The sequence below is a fragment of the Cyprinodon tularosa genome, unplaced genomic scaffold (genome assembly GCF_016077235.1).
Source record: "Cyprinodon tularosa strain WSP-4 unplaced genomic scaffold, ASM1607723v1 ctg2, whole genome shotgun sequence".
NCBI lineage: Eukaryota > Metazoa > Chordata > Actinopteri > Cyprinodontiformes > Cyprinodontidae > Cyprinodon > Cyprinodon tularosa.
Window position 1 is genome coordinate 7,125 of NW_024038733.1, and position 23,194 is coordinate 30,318.

Consider the following 23,194-nt stretch of genomic DNA (forward strand, 5'->3'; position numbering starts at 1 on the left):
TACCACAACGGGAACACCCTGACGTCCTCCCGCCGTCCGTGTGCTGTTCATATAGTGCAGGGCCGGTGCTGCTGAACTACCCTCAGGTGTGCGCGCCCCGCCCACCAGTCAAACGACAGACACCTGTGCAAGAAAAACAGAGGAGACAAAACCGGCAGCAAGCCGCACGGCTTAGCAGGCCGAGTCCTGACACAGACACAAAATATACATTTTCTTAATGTAATGAGCTACTTCTGCAACAAAATGTGTTTCAATACCTTTATACTGAGGAACCTCAGTAATGTATATCAGCTACCATCTGTGTAATACAAAGAATAAACACAAAAGCAAAACATGTTCCACAGACTTTTTTATTTCAGCTGAATCAGGACATTGAAGCTTTACTCAGTCTTTTTGCACAATACTGTTCCCTTTCTTTCAAATCAAACAAAAAATAATCAAACACAACAGAGGTTATGTACAAAAATAAAGCATGTAAACAAAAATCTATTCATGCACAAAGATACAAGACAAATGTTTATTCACGATGGGCTCCTATAAATAACAACAGTCTCAGTTTGAGATTTTGTTTGCCTCATTATTATTCAGTTGATGAAAGAAAACAAACACTGTTTCATTTAATCTGATAAGATAAATCCAGCAACATCACTGTCAGTTCTTCTTTTTTTTTTTTACAATGTGTGCTACCGGCGAAATGGGTAATATTGGTCAGGAGGCCGCTGGCTCCATGCAGTGCAAAGAAAACAACAAAAAGGAAAGGAAACACTAATGCCAACACAGCACAGTTAAGTGATTCAGGCTCAAATGCTCTCAGAGCTTCTCAAACTTACATTATAAACCTTATTAATACTTAGCAATTACAATCATGTAGTGTAGCTGTGAACTGATATCTTGTAAAAAAAACAAAAAAAAAACAGGTTTAAACAGGAAGTTTTTTTCATCTATTATGGACCAGTCCTGTAGTTTTTGATACATGGTTTTACAGGCAAGAATAAAACACCAATGCAAAAAACATTATCTCATGTCACTTCCTTAAAAGAGCAAAACAAGTTTTGAAATGTAGAACATTGTTTAACTTTCTCCGGCAGCTGCGCATCACACCTTTACCAGGAGAGTTTCAAGTGTTAGCCTGCTGACTTGCAGAAAAAGGCATAAAGTGAAGGCAGATAAGACAAAATAAACAGAAAAGGTGGATAAATATAAAAAAAAAACATACCCAATGGTTTATTTAACTAAAACAGGTAGAGAGTCAGTTATAAATCGCAAACATTGACTGATAAAGTAACCATTTCACAAGCAACGGTTTTAGCACTAATATGCACATTATTGTTCCAATCTTATTTTATTTTTTTGCACTAAAAGATTGTCGCTTTTTTTTTAAAGCACGTGCATTTGGTTCTAAATTTTCTTCTGTCCCATCTTCTGGGTGAATAACTTTTAATAGAGTCCGCGTTCGGTGTGGTTCAACCCCTTCTGGGATCACTAAAGGGTTATTTTGTAGAGTAACAGATTGTAGTGCATTGCAGATACAGCTGACTTGGTCATGTGTAGTGTTGAAATATCATAGAGCAATACATCATACAATATAAGACACTTATTTCATAATACAGTGTATGTACATGTCTGTTCAAAAAGCTAATCTTACTGAATGTACAGTAACTTTCTTTTGGACTTTGTCTTATAGCTAAGATTCTTTCAAAAAGTTCATTTATAATATTCCAAACACTTTACAAGCTTCCACATCTCTTTGTAATCTGTTACTTACACTCTTAGATAGCCATTGTGGTCAGGTGCTGATGCAAACCCTTGCGCCCGGCGCCGCCCCCCGGATGCCCGCCCCCACCGCCGTGGCCACAATATTCCTGCAGATTTTGTCGCAGGGTGACCAGTGCAGAACCCAAACAGGCGCGATTTGGTGCCAACACACCACCAGGTAGCTGGAAAAGGACGGTGGCCACCCCGGCCATGCCGTCCTCGGTGGGCTCTAGGGTGATCGGCCCCACCTTAAAGGAGGAGTAGGAGAAACCCATGAGTTGCGAGAGGAAAGGGTCGGAGCGGCAAAACTGCTGGTAGCCAGAGTACGTGGATGGATGGTGATGGTGAGAGGACTGGGTGCCTGCTGTGGTGCTGGCATAGTGATGGGTGTTTAAGTAGTGAAGCGGCAGATGCTGTCCGCTGTTCCCTCCACTGCTTAAGGTGAGGTGATGATGATGATGGTGGTGGTGGTGCGCTGTGGGTCCGGAACCTTGGTCGTGTTTGTAGACAGGTCCCGCTCTGCCTCTCTGGCCCACCACCACTCCGCTCAACTTCCCTGTGCGGGCATGAGCGATGGATACAGTGCTGCCCCCCACCCCCCCACCGGCTGAAGGTAGGTAGATGAGCTGAGGCTCCTCTGGTTCGAGGTATATGGTGAGTTTAGCAAATGGTCTGGATGCCATTTTGGTCATCTCCTGAATGTGGCGGCGCTGCTCCCGGCGGAAGTCTAGGAACTGCTTGACCTTCCACAAGAGGACACAGACGGAGAGGAACAGGAAAAAACAGGAGAAGAAAACAGAGAAGAAGACAAAGAGGTCTATGTGGGCTTGGTCCTGTCGCACAAACAGCAGGCCCTGGGACTCGCCCTGTCTGTCGCCGGTTCCAACACCTTTGAGAGCGATGTAAAAGCGGCTGGATTTGAGGGAATGCACCTCATGCGGGAAGGTGATGACCACGCGATCCCGAACTCCACGGACGATCAGCACCGTCTGCGGCTTCCACACGGTGATGTATGAGATGAGTCCCTCGGCGCGCTCCTCTCTGATTTCTCGCTCCGCCCCCGGGGGTTTGGCTTGCAGTTGCAGGGGATTGTGGGAAAGCAAGGGACCTGCCATGTTGGATGTGGCGTTGGCGAACACTTTAATAGGGGATGGAGGAGAATCCTTGTCTGCTGCTGTCGCACGACTTGCTGATTCATCCTCTATCTTAATAGTATGAATCCCTGTGGCGCGGTCCACATTCACAATAAAAGTGTCATGTGAATTGGACACATAAACCTCCACTTCTCCAAACGTCACATCAATGGTGACCCGGATGTCCACATTTGTAAACTTGGGCTGGGCAGCAAAGAACACGGTGCGACCCTTGGGTAGGTTGCGAATGGTGGGATCATGGAAGCAGTTCGTTTGGGACGTAGGATCAAAGCAGAACTCTGAATCCACGTTAAACTGACGGTAGCACTGACGCCCGTTCACAGGGTTACCATTGAATGAGTCTTTGCATTTGGCACACTGAATAAGAGAGAAAGAAAACAAATACATAAAAAATGCAGTTACTATAACACATATTAAGAAAGAATGAGGTATAAATGCTGATCACAAAAACAGATTTTTCAAACCTGCTGCCTGTAGCAGTCTTTTCGATCATTTTGAGGACTGCTGAGGCAGGATGAGGTCTCTGTGTTGTTTTGGCAGGGGCATCCACTGCCATCTGGCTCACATGTGTCTGCATGACCATTACACTGACATCTGCAAAGAAAAGTTAACTAGCATCTAAAGAACAAGCAGCACAACAGCAGTTAAAAGTATCAATATCAAAGGTAACTATGGTCTTTGTCAGCTTTCTAGTATTTAGACACCAAATGATTCCTGTTGTCTAGCTAACTTTTCTAATTAACTTAGATCAGAGAGAAAAATACCCCCCGATGGTGCTGTTACTAAAACATTTGTATAACCTGACAGGTTATACATATGCAGACCTAACATTATGCCCTTCAATAATACAAGTAATAGTGCATTGTTTATGTTTTAAAATAAATAATAACAATACTTTTTAAATTGGAAAATTGTTTATATGTATATGTTAAGGTGATCTCATGTTACAGCCACTAACTGCAATAAACTTTGCTTAAAAGCTCAGTGTCACAATAATATTTACATAGTAAAGAATAAAAACATATATAAAATCAAAATGGGTTATGCATTTGTTTTCAGTTTCATGTGATTAAAAAACAATAAAGTCCATTTAAGACAACGGACTCTAAAAGCCACACAATTAGCAGTTCAAAGTATACATTATCTAATCTCAGCATAAATGTACATTCTCATTCTGTCCTAGTGAATAAACTAAATGATGAAGATAAAATAAAACAAGACATGGACCAGAGATATATCCATTAGTGCAAGGCAAGTTTATTTACCGTATTTTCACGACTATAAGGCGCATATAAACTTCTTTTTTCCCCCTCAAAATGTGTGGCGTGCCCTTTGGTGCGGTGTGCCCTATGTGTGTTGTTACTGCAGACTTTTAAGACCACTATGCACCATGCAGAACTCCTCATCTCCTCATTGAGGAGATGATGAAAGAGTGGCTGAGGGAGGTGAATGTAAGGAGACCAGGTGTTTTTTTTCCACTCATCACCATCGCTGTTAATCTGTGACTCCATGCGTGCCCATCACACAGCTGATGTAAAAAACATGGTGAAACAAATGAACGCTGTGCTTATTGCGGGAGATCTGACAAAGGAACTTCAACCGCTCGACATCTGTGTGAACCGGACGCAGCAGGTGCAGCAGAAGCAGCGAGTTTACATGCAAAGTCAATGGTTGACGCGTGTATAGGCGCAGCAAAAGGTCCCGCAGTGCATTTTGTGCAGCAGGCGCAGCGCGTCGGGAGCGTTCAAGCATCTGACGCGCTTGACGCGCTGCTGCTGCTCGAGATGGAAAAATTGAAGTTTTGCTGCTGGACAGCAAATCTAGCTCCGAGGCATAGAAAGGATAGTGTAGCTCCGCCCAACGCGCGTCAGACACACTTTTGCACCGCGCAGGCAGAGCAGCAAAGCTGCTTCAGCCGCGCGTCAGAACTAGCTGGTACAATCTAAGGATGATGACTTTATGGGTTCGATTAATACTTTGTTATAAACACATGAATAAAGCACAATCATACTCAGTTTTGCTCCCACTCTATTTTTAAATACACAGTAGAGGTATTTAAACGTAGTAGAGGACATGTACCTGTATATAAAAAACGCGCCCTATAGTCCGGTGCGCCTTATGTGTGTGTTAAATACAAAAAAGGCACACATAACTGAGAGTGCGCCTTTTAGTACGGTGCGCCTTATGGTCGTGAAAATACGGTAATTAGTTATTTATTTTAGAGTTACCAAGTCCTCTCCACGCCATGTATTAGTTGTGCTTAACCACTGAACAGGGTAGTATTGAGATTACTTGGAAACTCCGCATGCCAACCTCTGCTTGATAACAAATGGTAATGGCAGGACATTTTTATGTGCTATACATCAGAAAAAAGCATCAAGATTTAAATACTTTAAGACAAGAGGTTTTTGTTATTTCTATTTGCTTAAAAGATACTTAAAACCATATATTCTATATTATTTCACTTTGCAGTTACAGGAAACTTTTCTTGACTGTTTTTCTTTAAAATGAAAACACATATATATTGCTATACATGTCTACTGTTAAAAATCTGCTTAAGTTGGGGGAAAATGTAACAAAATGTGAAAAAAAAAATCAAGAGGTATAAACAGTCCTTTTGACATCAGTCAACAGGGAATCTGTTGTCTCCTGAGCACAACGTATTACTCACTTTTCACATTTCCCATGCAGGAGAAAATAGCCACGACGGCAGCCCTCACACCGATCCCCAACACTGTTGTTTTGGCAATTCACACACACTGCAGTATTTTCTGTAGGACCTTCAAACACCCAGCTCCGAATCTCAACAAAGGAAAAAAAGAGATAAAAAAACGTAATTAAACTTCCTGTTGTATTTATTTTAAGGGAATAACAGGAATTACTTCAGACTTACAAGTAAAGGGTCCACAGGGAAGAGGTGAGGGTTCTCAATAGCCTTGTTATGTTCATCCCTGGACAGACACACGTCTCCGTTTCCCCTGCAAAATTCCCGACATGGGCGGCAGGTTCCGCCATCTATTGCAGAACCCACAAATAGAGGCTTGCACTTTTCGCAGTACTTTCCCTAGAATTCAAACAAGCAAAACCACTGATGACTGCTGTGTATGGAAAAGCTTAAGTGTGCAGATGGTACACTTTTATTGACACTTACTTTGGTGTTATTTTGGCACACCAGGCAAATGTCGGGCTTGTCAACACTGACACAGTTGCTGTGTTTGTTGCATTTGCACTCAGAGGAACAGTTGTCCCCAACAAAACCAAAGTGACACCAGCAAACTCCAGGAGACACGCATGTCCCGTTCACACAACCTTGTGCACACACCGGCTCACACTGCCCAGAAACACTGAAGAGAAGAAACACAGGAGATGAAGATATGGTCAAACCATCAAGATCACTCTAAAGCAAGAAGTGGTACCCTATAAAACAGTTCAATAGTATGAAAGAATATGCAGCTTTAATACTATGGCATTGGATTTCAAGCTAAGTCTGTCAGATTCTGCATTTAAATAAGTTATGACCAAATGACTAAGGACGCACCGATAACGCGATTCTGTCTGATGATCGATTCCCAATCTTTAAAAAGCCCGACATGCCGATTACGATTTTTACTAATACTAATTTATTTTTACTGCCACTGTATATACACAAGATAATTTATTTTTATCTTACTGAAAAAACATTATTCATTGCCGATGAAACAACTACTCTCTACTATAATTTAAAGTTTAAAGCATAGACAGTGGGTGAGTTTCAGACCTTTACAGGGTTAATTTAGATTTGGTGTAAAAGATCAATATCATATCTAAGTATTGGCCGATCACTGATCTTCCAAAATGTAAAAAAATCAAGGCTGATCGATCAGTGCATCCCTACAAATGACCAATGATCTATTTTGTCTACAACAGGCATCCCCAAACTCGGTCCTCAAGGCCCCCTGTCCTGCAGGTTTTAGAGGTTTCTCTGCTTCAGCACAGCTGGTTATAATGATTGCAGTAGACCAAAAGCCTGTTAATCAGCTTTCAATTAAAATCAGCTGTGCTGGAGCAAGGAAACCTCTAAAACCTGCAGGACAGGGGGCCTTGAGGACTGGATTTGGGGATGCCTGGTCTACAACGATGACTACTCTCACCTCTGCATGCCAAATGTTTGAATTGGTTTTCATAGCAGGGCAGCCGGACCTGGTTTCTCATTAATTCAATATTTGTCTGCTTATACTTTAGATACTCATTAAGTTGTACAAATGATTGTTAGATAAAGGACAGAAGTAAGGAAACAGCAACAATGAAGCAAAGGGGTTGCAGATAAAGTAACTAACTCTGTCCTAACCCAGCAGAAGTCTATATATCCTAATCAGCAACTATTATATAGATCAGATCATGTGTGAAACACATCCTGATTTGAAGTGACAGGCCTTCATGTTTTATCTTTTAATCTGGATTAAAGCACATTTGATATGCAGTTATAGGTGGTGATATAGCAAGAAAAGCAGCTTTACTGACAGTTATTATGTACCTGTTAAGAATGTAACCCTGCTTGCATGTGCATTGGTATCCCTCAGGTAAGTCGTGGCAGTCCTGAGTGTTGTTGCAATGGTGATGACCATTGGCACACTCATCCTCCTCTGGACAATGCAGGAAAGACCAGCTACTGTTTCTCACGGGGCAAACTCCCTCACTCACACCTAAAATGAGAGATCAATGTTAACAACTCCAAAAAAAAAATCATAGAGACTGCATTTAACATAAATATTTTGCGAATTCCTTAAGGATTTTCTTTTCTTACTGTCAACTCCACCCTGCAAGCAGCGGCCAGCTCCATTGCCTCCGCTAATAGCACACCAGCCACACTGAGGTCTAGCAATGCATTGGGAGCACTGGGTGAGCTGGGAGCACTTTGGAGAGCAGGAGTCTCCCCCAATGAGAATTCGGCCACACTGGCCTGCTTCACAGCGAAGGGGCACAAAAGACGGGCTCATGCACTGAAACATGAAACAAATTATTTTTTTAAACGTCAGGATAACTTAAAGAAGATCAGGGCCAGAATGTATGAAGCAGTTTGCTGTTACCTGCTGGAGAGCCATACTCCACACACAGTGCTGCCAGCCCCCATCAGAGCCCCTAGAGCCCAGACAGAGGCTGCAGTTGTGCAGCGTGTGACAGGGAGGGGGACATGGGAGAGGGGGAGATGACTCCACCTGCATTGGTGAAACGTTGAGCAGCGCGTAGCTAAAACATGTCCAGTTATAGGCGGGGTTCACACTCAGGATTCGCCTTGTTTCACCTGAAGGAGGAACATTAGACTGAATTCATTAACAAAATAGTGACCTGGGTTAGCCATTTTTCAACTACTTCATACACAGAATGCAGTTTATTTAAACAACAGAAACTCTTACATTCCTCTCCTTTGTATTCTGATTTTTGTACAAAATGTCAAGATTTAAAGAAACGAAATCTGTAAATCTAAGATGATCCATAACGTACATTTTGTTTAAAGAAAGGCATGACATTTACTAACATTTTTGGTCCCATTTCCTTCTTTTGTTTTATTTGACTCTGGATTATAAATTTCAGTTTATAATTCACATGCAATCCACAGGGTATTTTAATACTACAATGGATATAAAATATATATATTTCTTTACTATTTTTCAAGGCTTAACTTTTAAAAAAAATGGAATTGTCCAGATAGCTGTTCCAAATGAAATTTATTTTTGTTTTACACTTGTTTAAACAAAATGACAAATAAAGCTGTCTATGTCTAAGTATCAGAGTGCAGGGTAAAAAAAACAATTATATACAATCCATTGTGTTGGAGGTAATGTTTTGCATTTTAGTAGATTTCAATCTGTGAAAGAAACAGAGCAGGTGGCCTTTAAACATTGTAGATAAAGTACAGTGGGGTACTTGGGTCACCCCGGGAATGAGGCTATATGGTGCGTATCAAAACTAATGTCTAAATCTAATCAACATGACATTTTTTGAAACAAACAATAATTTTCATCAAATTAAGATCTCCAGATGAAGTCTGTGTACCTGTACGCTTGAATTGGCGGGTCCACATGCATTTTCCAGATGCAGTACATTTGGGGCAGTCTGAAGCCTCACAGCTGGTCTCACTGCAGTTGCTGGACAGGAAAATCTCTCTCTGGTTGATCCGACAGTCATGCTCTGTTGTACAGCTGTTGGAGCTACTGATACAAGCTCCCTCTGGACAGTTTGCGCACCACTTGCACGGTAAAGCAGGCTGGGGAATTGAGAAAAAAGGCTTAATGAAGGTTTTTGTAAAGGTGGTGCATAGGAATTGAAGTAGGTTACCTGAGATGGACCGGAAAAGGTTTTAGGGTGACGAGCGAGGCATTCGCCGCAGGTCTTGAGTCTGCGGCACTGTTCCGGTTGATGAGGAATCGGGGAGCAGGTGGAATGTCCCATGAGGCAGCCCATTCTGGGGGAGAATCAATGTGTCTGGTAAGCTGCATAATGCAGGGGGTGCAGATAACTTCTAGCTTAAATCATAGATGCTTTTTGTCTATGTTACCTTTCTGCGGCATCAGAAGAAGCACAGGTACCCCTGCACCAAACACAGCTGCCTGTGTTGTTGTTGCAGGACTCTGGTGTGGGCAGGACAGCACAGGGGTCAGAGGGCACAGTCAGAGTGAGTAGTCTACCCAGTGTGACCCCATTAAAGCCACCAGAGAGGAAAAGGCGACCACCCCAGCTTGCCATGGCAAGGGAAACTGATTGATTAACTGGATCTCCTATTGCTGAAACTGAATAAAAGATTGAAAAAGAAAATAAGCTTGCACAATATGACATTTTAAAATAAATCAGCAGTTCAAGATTAAGAGACTTACCAGGATTTATCCAGGTGTTGCAGTTGATCTGGTACAGAGACACAGAGTTACTGTAGTCTTCTTCTTCTATCCTCCCACCCACAATGACCATGGTGTCTTTAATCATAGCAGCGGCGTGGAAGAAACGGGAGAGTGGCTGTAAAACAAAGAGATGATACAGCATTAAAAAAATGTATCTATAAAAAAAAAATACTCAAAAGGTATATAAAAACAAAAGAACATGGCTAACTACTGACCTTTGTGCCCTGTGTGGGAACCAGAAGAGACCAGGTAAGGTTGGGGTAATACAGGCTATAGAGTTCCCCCGATGGTTCCACTGTTTCCACATGAAAGCGATAGCCTCCAAACACGTAGATGGCATCCGTCTGCTCATGGTACACTGCTGAGTGTCCATATAAACCTGACAGAGGGGGATACATAGCATCAGAATTCTGAGCGGGACAACATTTTTTTAGTTTCATCCATTCATTTCTCTTTTCTGTTCTATCCACTTTTATATTATATGACAAAAGAAAAAAAAGCAGCAATAAACCTGCGGGAGGGGTTCCTGTGTGGGGAACAACTGTCCAGTTCCCTGAATGAGGGCTGAACTCCAACAGATGATGGTTGAAACCGTTTTCTGGAGAGTAGCCTCCAATCAGTAGCACCGAGTCCCGACGTAATGTTAAAGTGTGACCAGCCACCGGGGGCAGCACTGAGCTCTGTCAGACAGCAGAGATCAATGGATTTAAGTGTGGCACATTTCAAATCTGTTTTATATATATATATTTATTTTCTAAATACACTTTATACTAAAGCTAACCTTGTGTTCTCTCCAGACCAAGCTGCTGAGATTAAGACTCCAAGTATCCATGGCAATGCCATTTTGAGTGACCCCCCCTACCACTAACATAAAGCTGTGACCACCCTCATGGCTCCCGGAGTCCAGCTCAAAGGTGTTCAGCAGTGCAGCGGCGTGATGATAGCGGGCGGTTGGAGTTGTCCCTTCATCCAGAGAACCTGTCAACATCTGGGTCCATCGACGCTCCCTCACAGAATATCTAAACCAACCAGTAGGGATCTCGTTATTCCATACGGCATAAACCGCATAACGAATAACCTGCTTAAAAATCACCAAATTTTAAAACATCTCAGAGTCCTACCTGTACACATTTCCGAGAATACCATCTGACAGAGAAAACCCGCCATACATCCAAAGGTTGCCCTGAGGTCCAGACACCAGAGAGTGTCCCATCCTGTGGAGGAACCTGTGAGCCTGTTTCTGTAAAACAGAAATGTTTCAACGTCAGAGAGGATTTCTAATTTATCAACTGCTCAGATAATAAAAATGTAAATTTTTTAGTTTAAATTTGTTTAGGGCCTACCATGGTCAATTGGGTGTCAAACAGAGTCTCCCAAATCAAACTGTTTGGGTCCCGAAGAACAGAACAGTCTGAGCCAGCCCAGCTTTCAGAACACACACAGACTCCCAGAGGCTAGAACACATAAATAGTGATAGTTATCTATAACATGCAACAGCTGGTCCATTTGGGAAAAAAAATATGTCAGCTTTTATCACATATAATCTAATACAGGTATAAAAACCAACCCTTAATTGGATCTAGTTTATCTAATGGATCATGTATTAGGAGAGTATTGTTTTTAACAAAAAATACTGGTGGCACAATGGTTGACATCCTAACGATCTCTTTAAAAAGAAAATTGGAGCTGAAGTTTTTATTCATTTTTCTTATTAAAAGTTAATCCAGGACTTTCTGTTTCCTTGACATGGAGGCAAGTTTATTTTAGCCACCGGCCGCCATAAAGTGTTAGAAAGTGGCATTTTGGGGTCACTAAGATTGACTTTAATAAGAAATGGAAGCCTAATAAAGTCCAATCTTTTTTAGGAAATACGACGCAAGGAAATAACACAACTATCTAATCTCATTGTCTGCTCCAATCTTGTAAAACTTTAGAGAAAGTATTAAAACGAAATAGGTTGCCAAATATTATCAGAAGGGTAGTAATTAAACCATAATAATTTTTAATGACAACAACAAAATAATCTATTTTAGAGAGATTTCTCACCACCCTCTGACCCCAAACTAACACGGGTAATCCAAACTTTGGGCTGAGTTTAGTTACATTTTCCAATGTGATATTTTTTTTTCAAAACAGATTCATTGGCTACGTTCACACTGCAGGCCTTAATGCTCAATTCCGATATTTTTGTGAAATCCTATTTTTTTCTTGTGTTGCCGTTCACATTTCTCAAATATATGTGACTTGTATGTGATCTCCTGTGTGAACTGCATTCATACAGCTTAAGTGTCCCACATGCGCAGCAGAGGACGCAATGACGTCACAAGCAATCGTGCCCTGTGTTTACGGAAGTAAACATGCATGGTAAGGCTGGAGCTCAGCTAGCCATCTTTCCCAACATTAAAAACAAAACTTTTAAAGGTGGTTAAAAAAAAAAAAAGACTGCTCTCCGCATTATCATCCACCATGATTGTTTTTTTTTCCTGCTTATGCGTAGCAAGATGCAGAATAGTGACCTTTGTCGGGTATTAATGACTTTCAGGTCGAATGAATGCGACCTGGCCGTTCAGACACAAATTGCATTTGAAAAGATCAGATTCGTATCAGATTCAGGACCACATAGCAAAGAGGCTTTAGTCCCAATGGAAAACATTGGATCTGTGTTGTTCAGGCTGCCATGAAAAGATCTGATAGAGGTTGCATATGGGCAAAAAAATCAGATTTGGGTAACTTCAGGCTTCAGTTTTATCATATCCATAGTCCACATACACAAAAAACAAACAAAAAAAGAGAAAATAAAAGTAAAAATCAACAGCAAATCAAAATGTATAACCTACTAGCATACCAGCTGGTAGGGTAAATGATTAAAATACAAACAAATATGTATTTATTCATTTAAAAAAAAACTTTTTGAGTTTATTTCCAAGATCACAAGATTACATAGACAAGAAGACTTACTATGTTACAAACTCCTCTTCCTTCTGTTGCTCCACAATCCTGGGGGCACATGGGTCGGTCACAGTACGGTCCCCCATATCCCTGAGGACACCTGCAGAGCCCACTCTGACACTGGGCTCCACCTGCACAGACAGCTGAGCCCTCTTCATCCTCATCCGACTTCTGCTGACATCGACGCACCCAGAAAGATGCGTTAAAGCCTTGTGACATATTTGAAGAAACGTTGGCCTCAAAGTAGACTGAGATCACACCTGTTGTTCAAAAAGAAGATGGATCATTGTTAATGCTGAATGTGCATAAACTGCCTACAGCAAAGAAGAATGAATGATGTCTACCTGAGGTGGCCTCAACAGTGATTGGCTGAGTCCTTTTGGTGCCACAAAACGCTCCAATAAGGTTGTGATCAGAATGAACAACTCCATTTGGCAGAAAACGAGGAAGGCCATCAAACACGTAAACATAAGAGGTCTGTGAAATAACATACATTCAGAATTGATCTAACTACTGGATAAAAACCTTTTTTTCTGCTACAAAGCAGCTTTGACTTTAACTTGAATCTTTTCCAAAGAAAAGTTAGAACTCACATTACAGTAGGTGTGGGAGTCTGGGTGTAAGGTGAGAGCTACTGGGGGGCAGAGCTGTTTGGGTTTGCAAGGTCCAAGCTTCTCAGTGACAGACAAGACCCAAAGACAGTGAGAAAGTCCTCCTTTCCTTTCGGTGCCACTCCTCCACCCCAGAGACGACGACAAGGGGATAGTCAAGGAGGAGGATGAGGAGGAGAGCAGGACGGAGCGGCCCTGACACTGCCGGTAACATGTGCCATTGTTTCTGTTTGTCAGAAAAATCCTTCAGTTAAATTCATTCTTTTATTACAGAAAACACCAGGATATAAGAATCACTTAGTTTTTCCAATAAAAAGTAAATCATCCTTACCTCGGGTCTCCATAGTAACCAGGTAGGCAGGACTCACAGTGTGGTCCCTGCGTGTTATGAGTACAGTAACATTGGCCTGTCTGGTTGTGACAATAACCTTGGAGGGGGTCACCATGTCCATTACACTCGCATGGGACACAGCCACCACCGCCAGCCAGGGCCGAACCAAAGCTGCCTGGACGGCAGTGTTCACAATGAGGTCCTGTGGTCCAATCTACAACAAGAATGAAAAACAATTGTAAACAAAGTATGAAGCCACACAATAACACAACAGTACCTTGCTCTTTCTTAAGGGCAGATTGCACTTCTGCAACCGCACACATCAAATGTTTCTTGGGTCTGGTTTTGAACCAGTTTTGCTGGTATGCTTCTGCACCGTAGGTCTGGAATTTCTAGGGACGCACAGTAGTTTCTCACAAAAGCGCAAGGGGAAGCCTATTCGAGAACTCGCGAGAACTTCGGCAGATGGTCACTACAACTTCGTTTTGGCAGAGACCTTGGCATCTTTATATAATTCATCTGAGGCATCTTATAAGTGGTTGTACTTCCGAACCTCCTCGATTAATCTTTCGTTGTAGTTGTCCACTGTAGTTGTTCCTCGGTTTTTAAAAATGGCGCGCCCTGGCACAGAATCAAGAAGGACGACAACACAGGCAGCCGGAAAGGCCTACCAAGGACCATCTCAGCTGCTTTTTGTCTGCGCACTTCCGCTAGAGGTTTGCACGGGTTTGTGACCGTCCAACGCACTTGACGGTTGCAGAGGCTATGCATCAGAAGCATAAATTGGCCTTTAGGAAAATATTGACTACGTGAAATCAAAAAGATAAAGTCCTCACCTTGGCATTCATCACAGATCCCAGGAGCAGTGATACAGGTGGAGTGGAAGTTGCAGCCACAGTCCACGTCGCATTCGACACCACTCAGAACCAGAGTAGCGGGGTCGGATGTCCAGCCCAGGGAACATTCACACTCAAACCTTGGGCTGCCGCTACACTGACCTTCACGGCATTCATTATAACACCTGGGGAAGGGTTAAATAAAGAATAAAAGGAATGCTACCTTCCATTAGAATGTCAAACTAAACCATCTTTTCAATGACAGAGTAAACAAACACCTAAAAGTTTAAAGAGAAAAGCGTATATGCTTGAAACTTACGTCTGGTTGCAATGCAGCGTGCCATCGCCTGTGTATCCTCTCTCACAGTGGCACTCATATGAGGTTGGAGTGTTGATACAGGTAGCAAAAGGGTGACAGTTGTGGAGGCCTAGCCTGCATTCCTCCACGTCAGGACATGTGGGGTAAGACCAGATGGCATCTTTCTCCTCATCGTCGAAGATCTCCAACTCCATTTCCATGTCCAAAGGTCTGGGTGGGGCAGAGGTTTGAGGTTCTGGACTGAAAGACACACAAAGAGTTGTGTAAATAGGGCGAAACCCCGGCTAAATCACACCCCGGCTAAATCACACCGTAAACAGGCCTTAATATGTAGCGTGGGAAAACACCCAATCTGGCAACACCAGCTATCAGTGTGGTAGCCTACACCCGCGTGCGTCATCAAAACAAAATGCAGCGTGGAAGCCACAGCAGCATGGAGGCGACCGTGGAGGCGACAAAGCAGCAGTATGATCACTTAAAACAGTTTTATGACCAGGTGGTCGGTGAGGATGATGGCAACAATCTTACATTTCTCTGCAAACTTTGCCCGCCGGCTTTCAGGAAAAAAATCCGCACTTCAGTAACCTTAAATTCCTACCTCAGCCTGGTCCCTCAGTTTGTGTTAGTATAATGTTCTTGAGGGTTTTACTATTCATGTAACTTGTTTGTTAAACCTGCGTAGTATAATTTTCCAGGATTCCAGTATTCCTTTTTAGTATGTACTGAAATGGAATTTCAAATTGAAAAAAATATTAAAATAAAAAAAAACATTTGCACCTTAAAGACTACTTTCCTGTTTTTCTTTTAATAATTCCTCATAAAAAAGACCAAGCAGCACATTTTTCCTGATGTTTTTGAGAATATACTGTAAGGGTGAAAGCTGCAGCTGCTACTAGTGTGAAGTGAATGGACAGCAACAAAGCATTAAAGCAACAAAGGGGAAATGCTGTCCCCTCAATGCTAATGTAAACCCTGGTTGGATAAGGATTCAAAACTGGATATGAAGATGAAATCTGACGCACAGTTTCAGAGTTACAACTGATAAAATAATTGCCTTCTGTGGATCTACAGTAGGCTATGGTGTAATTGAGCAATATATGAAAAAAAAAAGAACTATGAACTAGTTCATTTTTTGGAATTGTGAACTTAGTTCAAAATTTTGAATTATGAACTATGAACTGAACTAGTTCATTTTAAAATGTGTGAAATGAACTTTGAACTAGTTCACGTAGAAAGAGAACTTTCCCAACACTGCAGATAGCAACAGGTTCCTTAAAGAAGACGTTTTAGAAATGAAACATGGTGAAACTAAAACTTTCTCACTTGAGGAGTTCTGGATAGGGCATATTGTCAGAAAAATTTTTTTATTTTATCTTAAATTAAAAATGTTAATAGATTGTTTTACAATGTTGGTCAAATTACTGCTCTAAGTAGGTATCTCTGTTCTGCTAAAGGCATCATTTAGAGCAAGGGTCACCAACATTTTTAAGGTTGAAGGCTACTTCATAGGTACTGACTCATAGGAAGGGCTACCAACACTATATATATATACATATACATAAATATATTTTTGTTTCTTTTAATTTCTAATTTTTAAAAATTTTTCTTTTGATATCTTTATAAATGCTATATATGATTAATATAATGAATTGCTCTTATTATTATTACTATTATTAAAAGAGGCAATAAAATAAAAAAGTGTTCTGTTTTCAGAAGACAATGAGGGCACCCCATGTGAACCTTGAGGGCCTTTTGGTGCCCATGGGCTCCGCGTTGGTGATGCTTGATTTAGCTTCATTATACTCCAGTCAATGATTCTCGATTACTAAATTAATAAGCTGGATTGATTTCATTTTTTTATTTAATTTACTCCTTTAAAAAACTGTAACCTGTTATTATCTATAAAGCACTTAAAGCACAGAATTATGAACATAAATAATATATTTTACATAATCTACTCTATGAAGACATGTTCATGCTAAAATACAATTTAATTACTTTGCAGCCCGAGCTTCAGCCACAGCCACACTGCAGTTATATACTGATGGATCATCCATTCCGGCCCAGTCTCCCCTCAAACACCTGAAATAAAGGAAACAATGTGAATAATCAAAGACCGGGGATTAATAAATATTATTCAGTTTTTAAATTTAAGTTCATTTAAAAACTGCTGATAATTTTCGCTGCACTACATACTTACTTTCCAATTGTGGGATTGTTGTAGTCCCCACACCAGCCACACTGAAATGTTCTCAGGCATTCTGTACATGTGTTTAAAGCTGAACACTGCTTACACTGAGGAACTGAATGGACGCTGTTGATGAAAAAGAGAAGAGTTAATGTCACACAAAAAATGAACAGGACTGTTCATTCCGCAGCTTTCTTTACCTGTCATACCAGTCCCTACACTCTCCATAGGGATATTTTGTGAGGTATGCAGCAAAATAGAAGCAAGCCTGGGCAGATTCACACCATGCACACTGACTGGAGTTGGAGAGACACTCACTGCATGTCTTTCTCCTTTAAGAAAAAAAATAGGAAAGCATCAACAACTGACTATTGATTCCAGAGAAAATTGTGTAACATACAGCAAAAAAAAAAAAAAATTAAAACAGTTTTCCAGCTTACTGGTTGCAGACTTTTGGACACCCCTTCGGGTCACGGATGGATCCCTCCAACCTTCCCCGCCGGCTGCACAGAAACTCTCCTTTCTTACTGGAGTTTATTTGCCACTCACAGTAAGGATCCTATTGACCAAAGTTAGCTCAGAATCAGATACAAATGCAGAATTTTCTAATTTTTAATGTAATATTTGGAAAACAATGGTCCATGAAAACAGGTTTTCTTTAAAAGTAGCAGTTATTCAGTACCTTAGTGCATGTGGAGCAGTCTCTGTAATCCTCACACAGAGTACAATGCTGTGGTGACAACAGCAGATGGCGCTGACTGTCTCCTTTGCCTTCAACCATTTCTGTCTCTGGACAGTACTGCAGGTCTGGGCCGTCTCGCAACAGACAGCGGGACAGAGACGGACACCAACCACATGACTGGTCAGAGAGGCAGGCCAGACAGGACATGTAGCCTGAACAGGAGCCTGAGCGGAAGGGCTCCAGGAACAGGAAAGAGATCTCCTTGATGGGAGAGAATTTTGTTTTGTTAATCGGCTTCAGTAAAAATCAAAAAACAATTGTTAATTGGTTTGCACATAAATCTGCTTAAAATGGCAGCATATGCTTTTTTATTGCAGGTTTGATTTCATAACTGCACTATTATCAGTACTTACACTCCTTTCACGTAATGTTCTGTTCCAGATCAGGGCCATTTCGCTTGTTTGTCCTGAACCCGAGTTGTTAAGGTAGCCTTCAGCTTGAATAAGGTAATGGTTCCCCCTGGTCAGGTTAGAAAAAAGTCTGCCTCCATCCGGTCGCATCAAAGGCTTCAGCTCCTTTTCCTGCTGCGCTGCCCAGCGACCAACCACCTCCTTCAATTTGACAGCAAAGTTATTAATAAAATATATATTCTGTAATTTCACATAGAGCTGGGCACATTCACACCCTTATAACATGTTTTCACATTATAAATTCTAACTTTAAGGTTTAGTGGAGGATGCTCTTTTTCCGTGTGGATCATCAAAATAAGTGGTCCTCCTAATTATTATTATTTTTTTTGTTATTTTTATTTTTTAATAAACATTTTGTGAGAAACTTCAAAGCTATCTTACAGGCTATTACTTCATAATATTTGTCTTTACCATTTGGGTGGAGTTGGGTCCTGATGCCATTCGAGCCTCAAAGTGGAACCTCTGGACTCGAGCCCATATGAGGACGGTCTCTGTGGGGGGAGGTGCAGGTGGAGGTCCTCCCCACAAGGGGTGGATGAAGCCCTTGAACTGTAGGGACACATCCATTTCTGTGGTGGGGCCGAGGATGACGGAGGCGCTGCGGAGGATGGATACCTGGTGGAGAGGTGAGGTGGATGGATGGAAGTGGAAACACATCAAAAGAAGCACTATTCTCTATAAACTTCTTCACATGTCTATAACTAAGTGGGAGTACAAACTAATGTCAATGCAAAACAGAGAAAAAAGAACAACATGAGCCATGAAAGAACTGAAAAAAGACTGCAGAGAAATGATTAATCAAATAAAGTAAAGTTGTAGAGGAGCAGCTGAGTCAAAGTCTCAAAGGAAGGAAGGAGGATTAGGAATAAACACAAATGTGAGGGGTTACAACCAAAACCACAACAGTGAGCAGTGCAGATTTAGACTCCGTACCTTGTCAGGCTGGGAGTCGTTGCGGGGGTGCTGGAAGGTGAGCAGGTGCAGTCCCGGGACATAGTTCTCGGTGCGACAGGAGTGGAGGGAGGTTAGGAAACGGGTACGCTCCCCCCACCAGCCATACGCCCCTGAGATCTGGTCCGCACGGCACGCACTTTGCTCTGTGAGACCGAGAGGGAGAGGTCAGCACACAAGTAACACATCTGACCTCGTATTATCATACAGCAGTTTCTAATAATGTACTACTGTACCGAAATGTATTCTGTGACTTCTGTGTGGAGCGCTCTCGGGGAGTAAAATGACATGTCTACAGAAAGTACGTGATTGGACAAGACACCCACATCAGAGCCTGAGCAGCCTGTCCAATCAGAGCCGGATGCAGTCAAGTCACTCAACTCCACCAAAATCACACAATCACACAGAAGTCGGTCCCTCCCATGTCAGCTCCCAACAAATCTTTTGATCCTTCTCTTTTGCCCTCCTTCCTCCCTCCTTACGTCTCACCTGAAACTGGCAGGCAGGACTCGTTCTGAACACACCAGCCAAATTCACCAGGGGCTCTAGCAAGAGATGCCGGCGTTCCGCTGAACACCAGGCAGGACTGACAGTCTGACAGAAAGCGAGCAAGGCCCAGGCACCCTGTGCTGCCACACTGCAAACAGAGAACTGGTGTTATATAACAGAATAAAAGAGAAGCATTGACATCAAGACATAGAATGTTTTTTGCAGAGAATAAATAAATGCATAAAAAGATGATTTTTGTCATTAGGATAGAAAGATGAGAGCCAGGTGTATTTACCGAAAAACCAAAATCTTAATTTCTTTTGATTAAACCTACTGAGGAGCCATTATTGGAGCGTGATGTATTTGAAATCATTGTGTCTATAAAATCTACAAATCTGTTCAAAACAAAGTTGTGAAAGAAATGTTCTGATGGAGGTGTTACCGGGTTGGTGGGCTGGTACTCTCTACAGCGGCCTTCACACCAGCTGCACTCTGGGTTCTTCAGGCACATGCTTTCATCAAGCGCCTCAGCACAAACAGCATCCTAGATGAAAAGAAAGTCAAAATAAATCCCCTTCCTTCCATTTCTCCCCAACTTTCACTTCTTATTACGTATTATTCAGTTGCTGGAGCGCTTTGAACTCTCACCCTGTCGCCTCGATCACTGCTAACAAACAATGGCACTTTGTAAGCCGCAAGATCTCCTCGGGCAACACCACTGTAACCGCCAGCAACCAGCAGCACACGTCCTTCCATCACCGCGGCAACATGTGAATACCGCCCCCTCACTGCTTCCCCATCTAAAGAGGCAAACAAACAAAATAAATTGGATTGTTTGGAGGTATTAAAAGCTAAAAATATAAAATAAAATAAGAAGATTAAAGGAAACAGCGCTACTGACTGGTTGACCATCCTCCTCCAGGCGACACCCACTGGTGGCAGCCCAGATGATAAAAAAAGATTTCCTTATCATAGCATTTCTCCTCCTGGTAGTGATTATGAACATTTCCACCTGGTACAAAGGAGGGACGTTGATAAACAAAACAAGAAGCTTAAATCAACATAATGTTTTCTAATGTTGCCATCTCTAACCATAGACCACCATGTAGTTTCCAATGACAGTGGCCGTATGGAAAGCTCTCTCTCTGGGCCCGGTTGTTGGAAAGCGGGAACGAAACGTGGTCCAAAACCGTCTGTCTACGTGGAACACATCTGTGTTGTTCACTCGTACACTAAACCTTAAAAACATACACAGCAATAATTAAACTTTAGTAATTTATTGGTTTGTTATCAAATTATCAAAACGCTGATGTAGGTGGAGGTTTTCAATGCCCTGCTTATCATTTTCTCACTTTCCTTTAAAAACTATACAACAAACTGGTGCAAAATCTGCCAAGGAAGAGCGACTAATACTTGGTATGAGGTTTGTACCTGGCACTAGTAGGTCTGTGACCCCCATAGACCAACAGGGTCCTGGATGGGCTGTGGAACACCAAAGAGTGGCCAGCAGAGGCAGGGGGTTTCCCACCAGTGGGCTGAACCGTTTCCCATCGTCCTGAACCGTGCAAGCCGAAGCGATACAGAGTCGAGGAAAACATATCCTCCTCGGTACGACCTGGAACATTGGCAGAGATTTAGAACTCTAAACAAGACCACAATGTGAACACAGACACCAGTGAGGCATTATTATCACCTCCAAAAACATAGAGATAGCTGTCGACCACCGCTGCAGCGTGATTGGCCAGTTTCGGAGCGCCACGTGAGTGGGAAAAGCCCAGCTGCTGCCAATCATCCTGGACAGGCCTGTACATCCAGACGTCACTGGCCAGGGATCCATTGGCTAGTTCTCCTCCAAAGATAACCATAGAACCCATGTACTGCACAGCTGTGTGGGAGTGACGAGCCACCTTACATAAGGGACAAATAAAGGAGAAATAAAATCAGGAATCTAAAATAAAGTGGTTTAAGTCTAATTCTAAGCCTTACCTATGCATCATTCTGTATACCGCAGAAAATGCAGCAAGTTTGGTGTTGCAGATGAGTTAAATGTTCCGATCATATTGATTCTACATGTTTTAACTTCTGACATATGCTATAAACTATGATGTTTTACTTAAAATCTATTAGGATTTGACATTAATATACACTATATTGCCAAAAGTATTTGCTCACCCATCCAAATTATTGGAATCAGGTGTTCCAATCACTTCCATGGCCACAGGTGTATAAATTCAAGCACCTAGGCATGCAGACTGTTTTTACAAACATTTGTGAAAGAATGGGTCGCTCTCAGGAGCTCAGTGAATTCCAGCGTGGAACTGTGATAGGATGCCACCTGTGCAACAAATCCAGTCGTGAAATTTCCTCGCTCCTAAATATTCCACAGTCAACTGTCAGCTGTATTATAAGAAAATGGAAGTGTTTGGGAACGACAGCAACTCAGCCACGAAGTGGTAGGCCACGTAAACTGACGGAGCGGGGTCAGCGGATGCTGACGCGCATAGTGCGAAGAGGTCGCCAACTTTCTGCAGAGTCAATCACTACAGACCTCCAAACTTCATGTGGCCTTCAGATTAGCTCAAGAACAGTGCGCAGAGAGCTTCATGGAATGGGTTTCCATGGTCGAGCAGCTGCATCCAAGCCATACATCACCAAGTGCAATGCAAAGCGTCGGATGCGGTGGTGTAAAGCACGCCGCCACTGGACTCTAGAGCAGTGGAGACGCGTTCTCTGGAGTGACGAATCGCGCTTCTCCATCTGGCAATCTGATGGACGGGTCTGGGTTTGGCGGTTGCCAGGAGAACGGTACTTGTCTGACTGCATTGTGCCAAGTGTAAAGTTTGGTGGAGGGGGGATTATGGTGTGGGGTTGTTTTTCAGGAGCTGGGCTTGGCCCCTTAGTTCCAGTGAAAGGAACTCTGAATGCTTCAGCATACCAAGACATTTTGGACAATTCCATGCTCCCAACTTTGTGGGAACAGTTTGGAGCTGGCCCCTTCCTCTTCCAACATGACTGTGCACCAGTGCACAAAGCAAGGTCCATAAAGACATGGATGACAGAGTCTGGTGTGGATGAACTTGACTGGCCTGCACAGAGTCCTGACCTCAACCCGATAGAACACCTTTGGGATGAATTAGAGCGGAGACTGAGAGCCAGGCCTTCTCGTCCAACATCAGTGTGCGACCTCACAAATGCGCTTCTGGAAGAATGGTCAAAAATTCCCATAAACACACTCCTAAACCTTGTGGACAGCCTTCCCAGAAGAGTTGAAGCTGTTCTAGCTGCAAAGGGTGGACCGACGTCATATTGAACCCTATGGATTAGGAACGGGATGTCACTTAAGCTCATATGTGAGTCAAGGCAGGTGAGCAAATACTTTTGGCAATATAGTGTATATGCTGGATGATCTGATCACAAATAAAAAGCAATAGAAAGCTGAATAAGAATAGAGAAAGGTTTCTCTCCAGGAAGTATTTAGAAGTGGTGTGGGAAACTGACCTAGATCCCTACATAATAGCCCCAAAATGAGCCCATTTATTTATGCAGCAGCATAACCGCCTGAATTAGCCTGGTTAGAGAAAATGACT

At 42.4% G+C, this 23,194-nt stretch overlaps 1 protein-coding gene across 2 annotated transcripts in view; it reads right to left on the reverse strand.

Annotated features, from left to right (window-relative positions):
* Nucleotides 1-332: 332 nt before the first annotated feature.
* Nucleotides 333-23,194, reverse strand: part of megf8 (multiple EGF-like-domains 8) — a 28,483-nt gene continuing 5,621 nt past the window's right edge. For both annotated transcript variants that reach the window (XM_038284275.1, XM_038284274.1), the window contains exons 7-44: nt 21,301-21,514; nt 21,039-21,222; nt 20,700-20,845; nt 20,509-20,619; nt 20,256-20,407; nt 20,050-20,151; nt 19,608-19,755; nt 19,101-19,264; nt 18,579-18,782; nt 18,111-18,308; nt 17,698-17,958; nt 17,456-17,574; nt 17,216-17,347; nt 17,028-17,141; nt 16,826-16,909; nt 14,828-15,067; nt 14,509-14,693; nt 13,673-13,886; nt 13,324-13,567; nt 13,075-13,207; nt 12,740-12,990; nt 11,125-11,235; nt 10,903-11,021; nt 10,563-10,800; nt 10,293-10,461; nt 9,997-10,160; nt 9,761-9,896; nt 9,445-9,676; nt 9,225-9,351; nt 8,943-9,153; nt 7,976-8,190; nt 7,693-7,888; nt 7,423-7,591; nt 6,061-6,253; nt 5,803-5,973; nt 5,581-5,711; nt 3,374-3,503; nt 333-3,266 (exon numbers count right to left, since the gene is read on the reverse strand). In XM_038284275.1, coding sequence (XP_038140203.1) covers nt 1,770-3,266; nt 3,374-3,503; nt 5,581-5,711; nt 5,803-5,973; nt 6,061-6,253; nt 7,423-7,591; nt 7,693-7,888; nt 7,976-8,190; nt 8,943-9,153; nt 9,225-9,351; nt 9,445-9,676; nt 9,761-9,896; nt 9,997-10,160; nt 10,293-10,461; nt 10,563-10,800; nt 10,903-11,021; nt 11,125-11,235; nt 12,740-12,990; nt 13,075-13,207; nt 13,324-13,567; nt 13,673-13,886; nt 14,509-14,693; nt 14,828-15,067; nt 16,826-16,909; nt 17,028-17,141; nt 17,216-17,347; nt 17,456-17,574; nt 17,698-17,958; nt 18,111-18,308; nt 18,579-18,782; nt 19,101-19,264; nt 19,608-19,755; nt 20,050-20,151; nt 20,256-20,407; nt 20,509-20,619; nt 20,700-20,845; nt 21,039-21,222; nt 21,301-21,514 — 7,809 coding nt within the window. In that variant the 3' untranslated portion in view covers nt 333-1,769. The remainder of the gene's footprint in view (nt 3,267-3,373; nt 3,504-5,580; nt 5,712-5,802; nt 5,974-6,060; nt 6,254-7,422; nt 7,592-7,692; nt 7,889-7,975; nt 8,191-8,942; nt 9,154-9,224; nt 9,352-9,444; nt 9,677-9,760; nt 9,897-9,996; nt 10,161-10,292; nt 10,462-10,562; nt 10,801-10,902; nt 11,022-11,124; nt 11,236-12,739; nt 12,991-13,074; nt 13,208-13,323; nt 13,568-13,672; nt 13,887-14,508; nt 14,694-14,827; nt 15,068-16,825; nt 16,910-17,027; nt 17,142-17,215; nt 17,348-17,455; nt 17,575-17,697; nt 17,959-18,110; nt 18,309-18,578; nt 18,783-19,100; nt 19,265-19,607; nt 19,756-20,049; nt 20,152-20,255; nt 20,408-20,508; nt 20,620-20,699; nt 20,846-21,038; nt 21,223-21,300; nt 21,515-23,194) is intronic.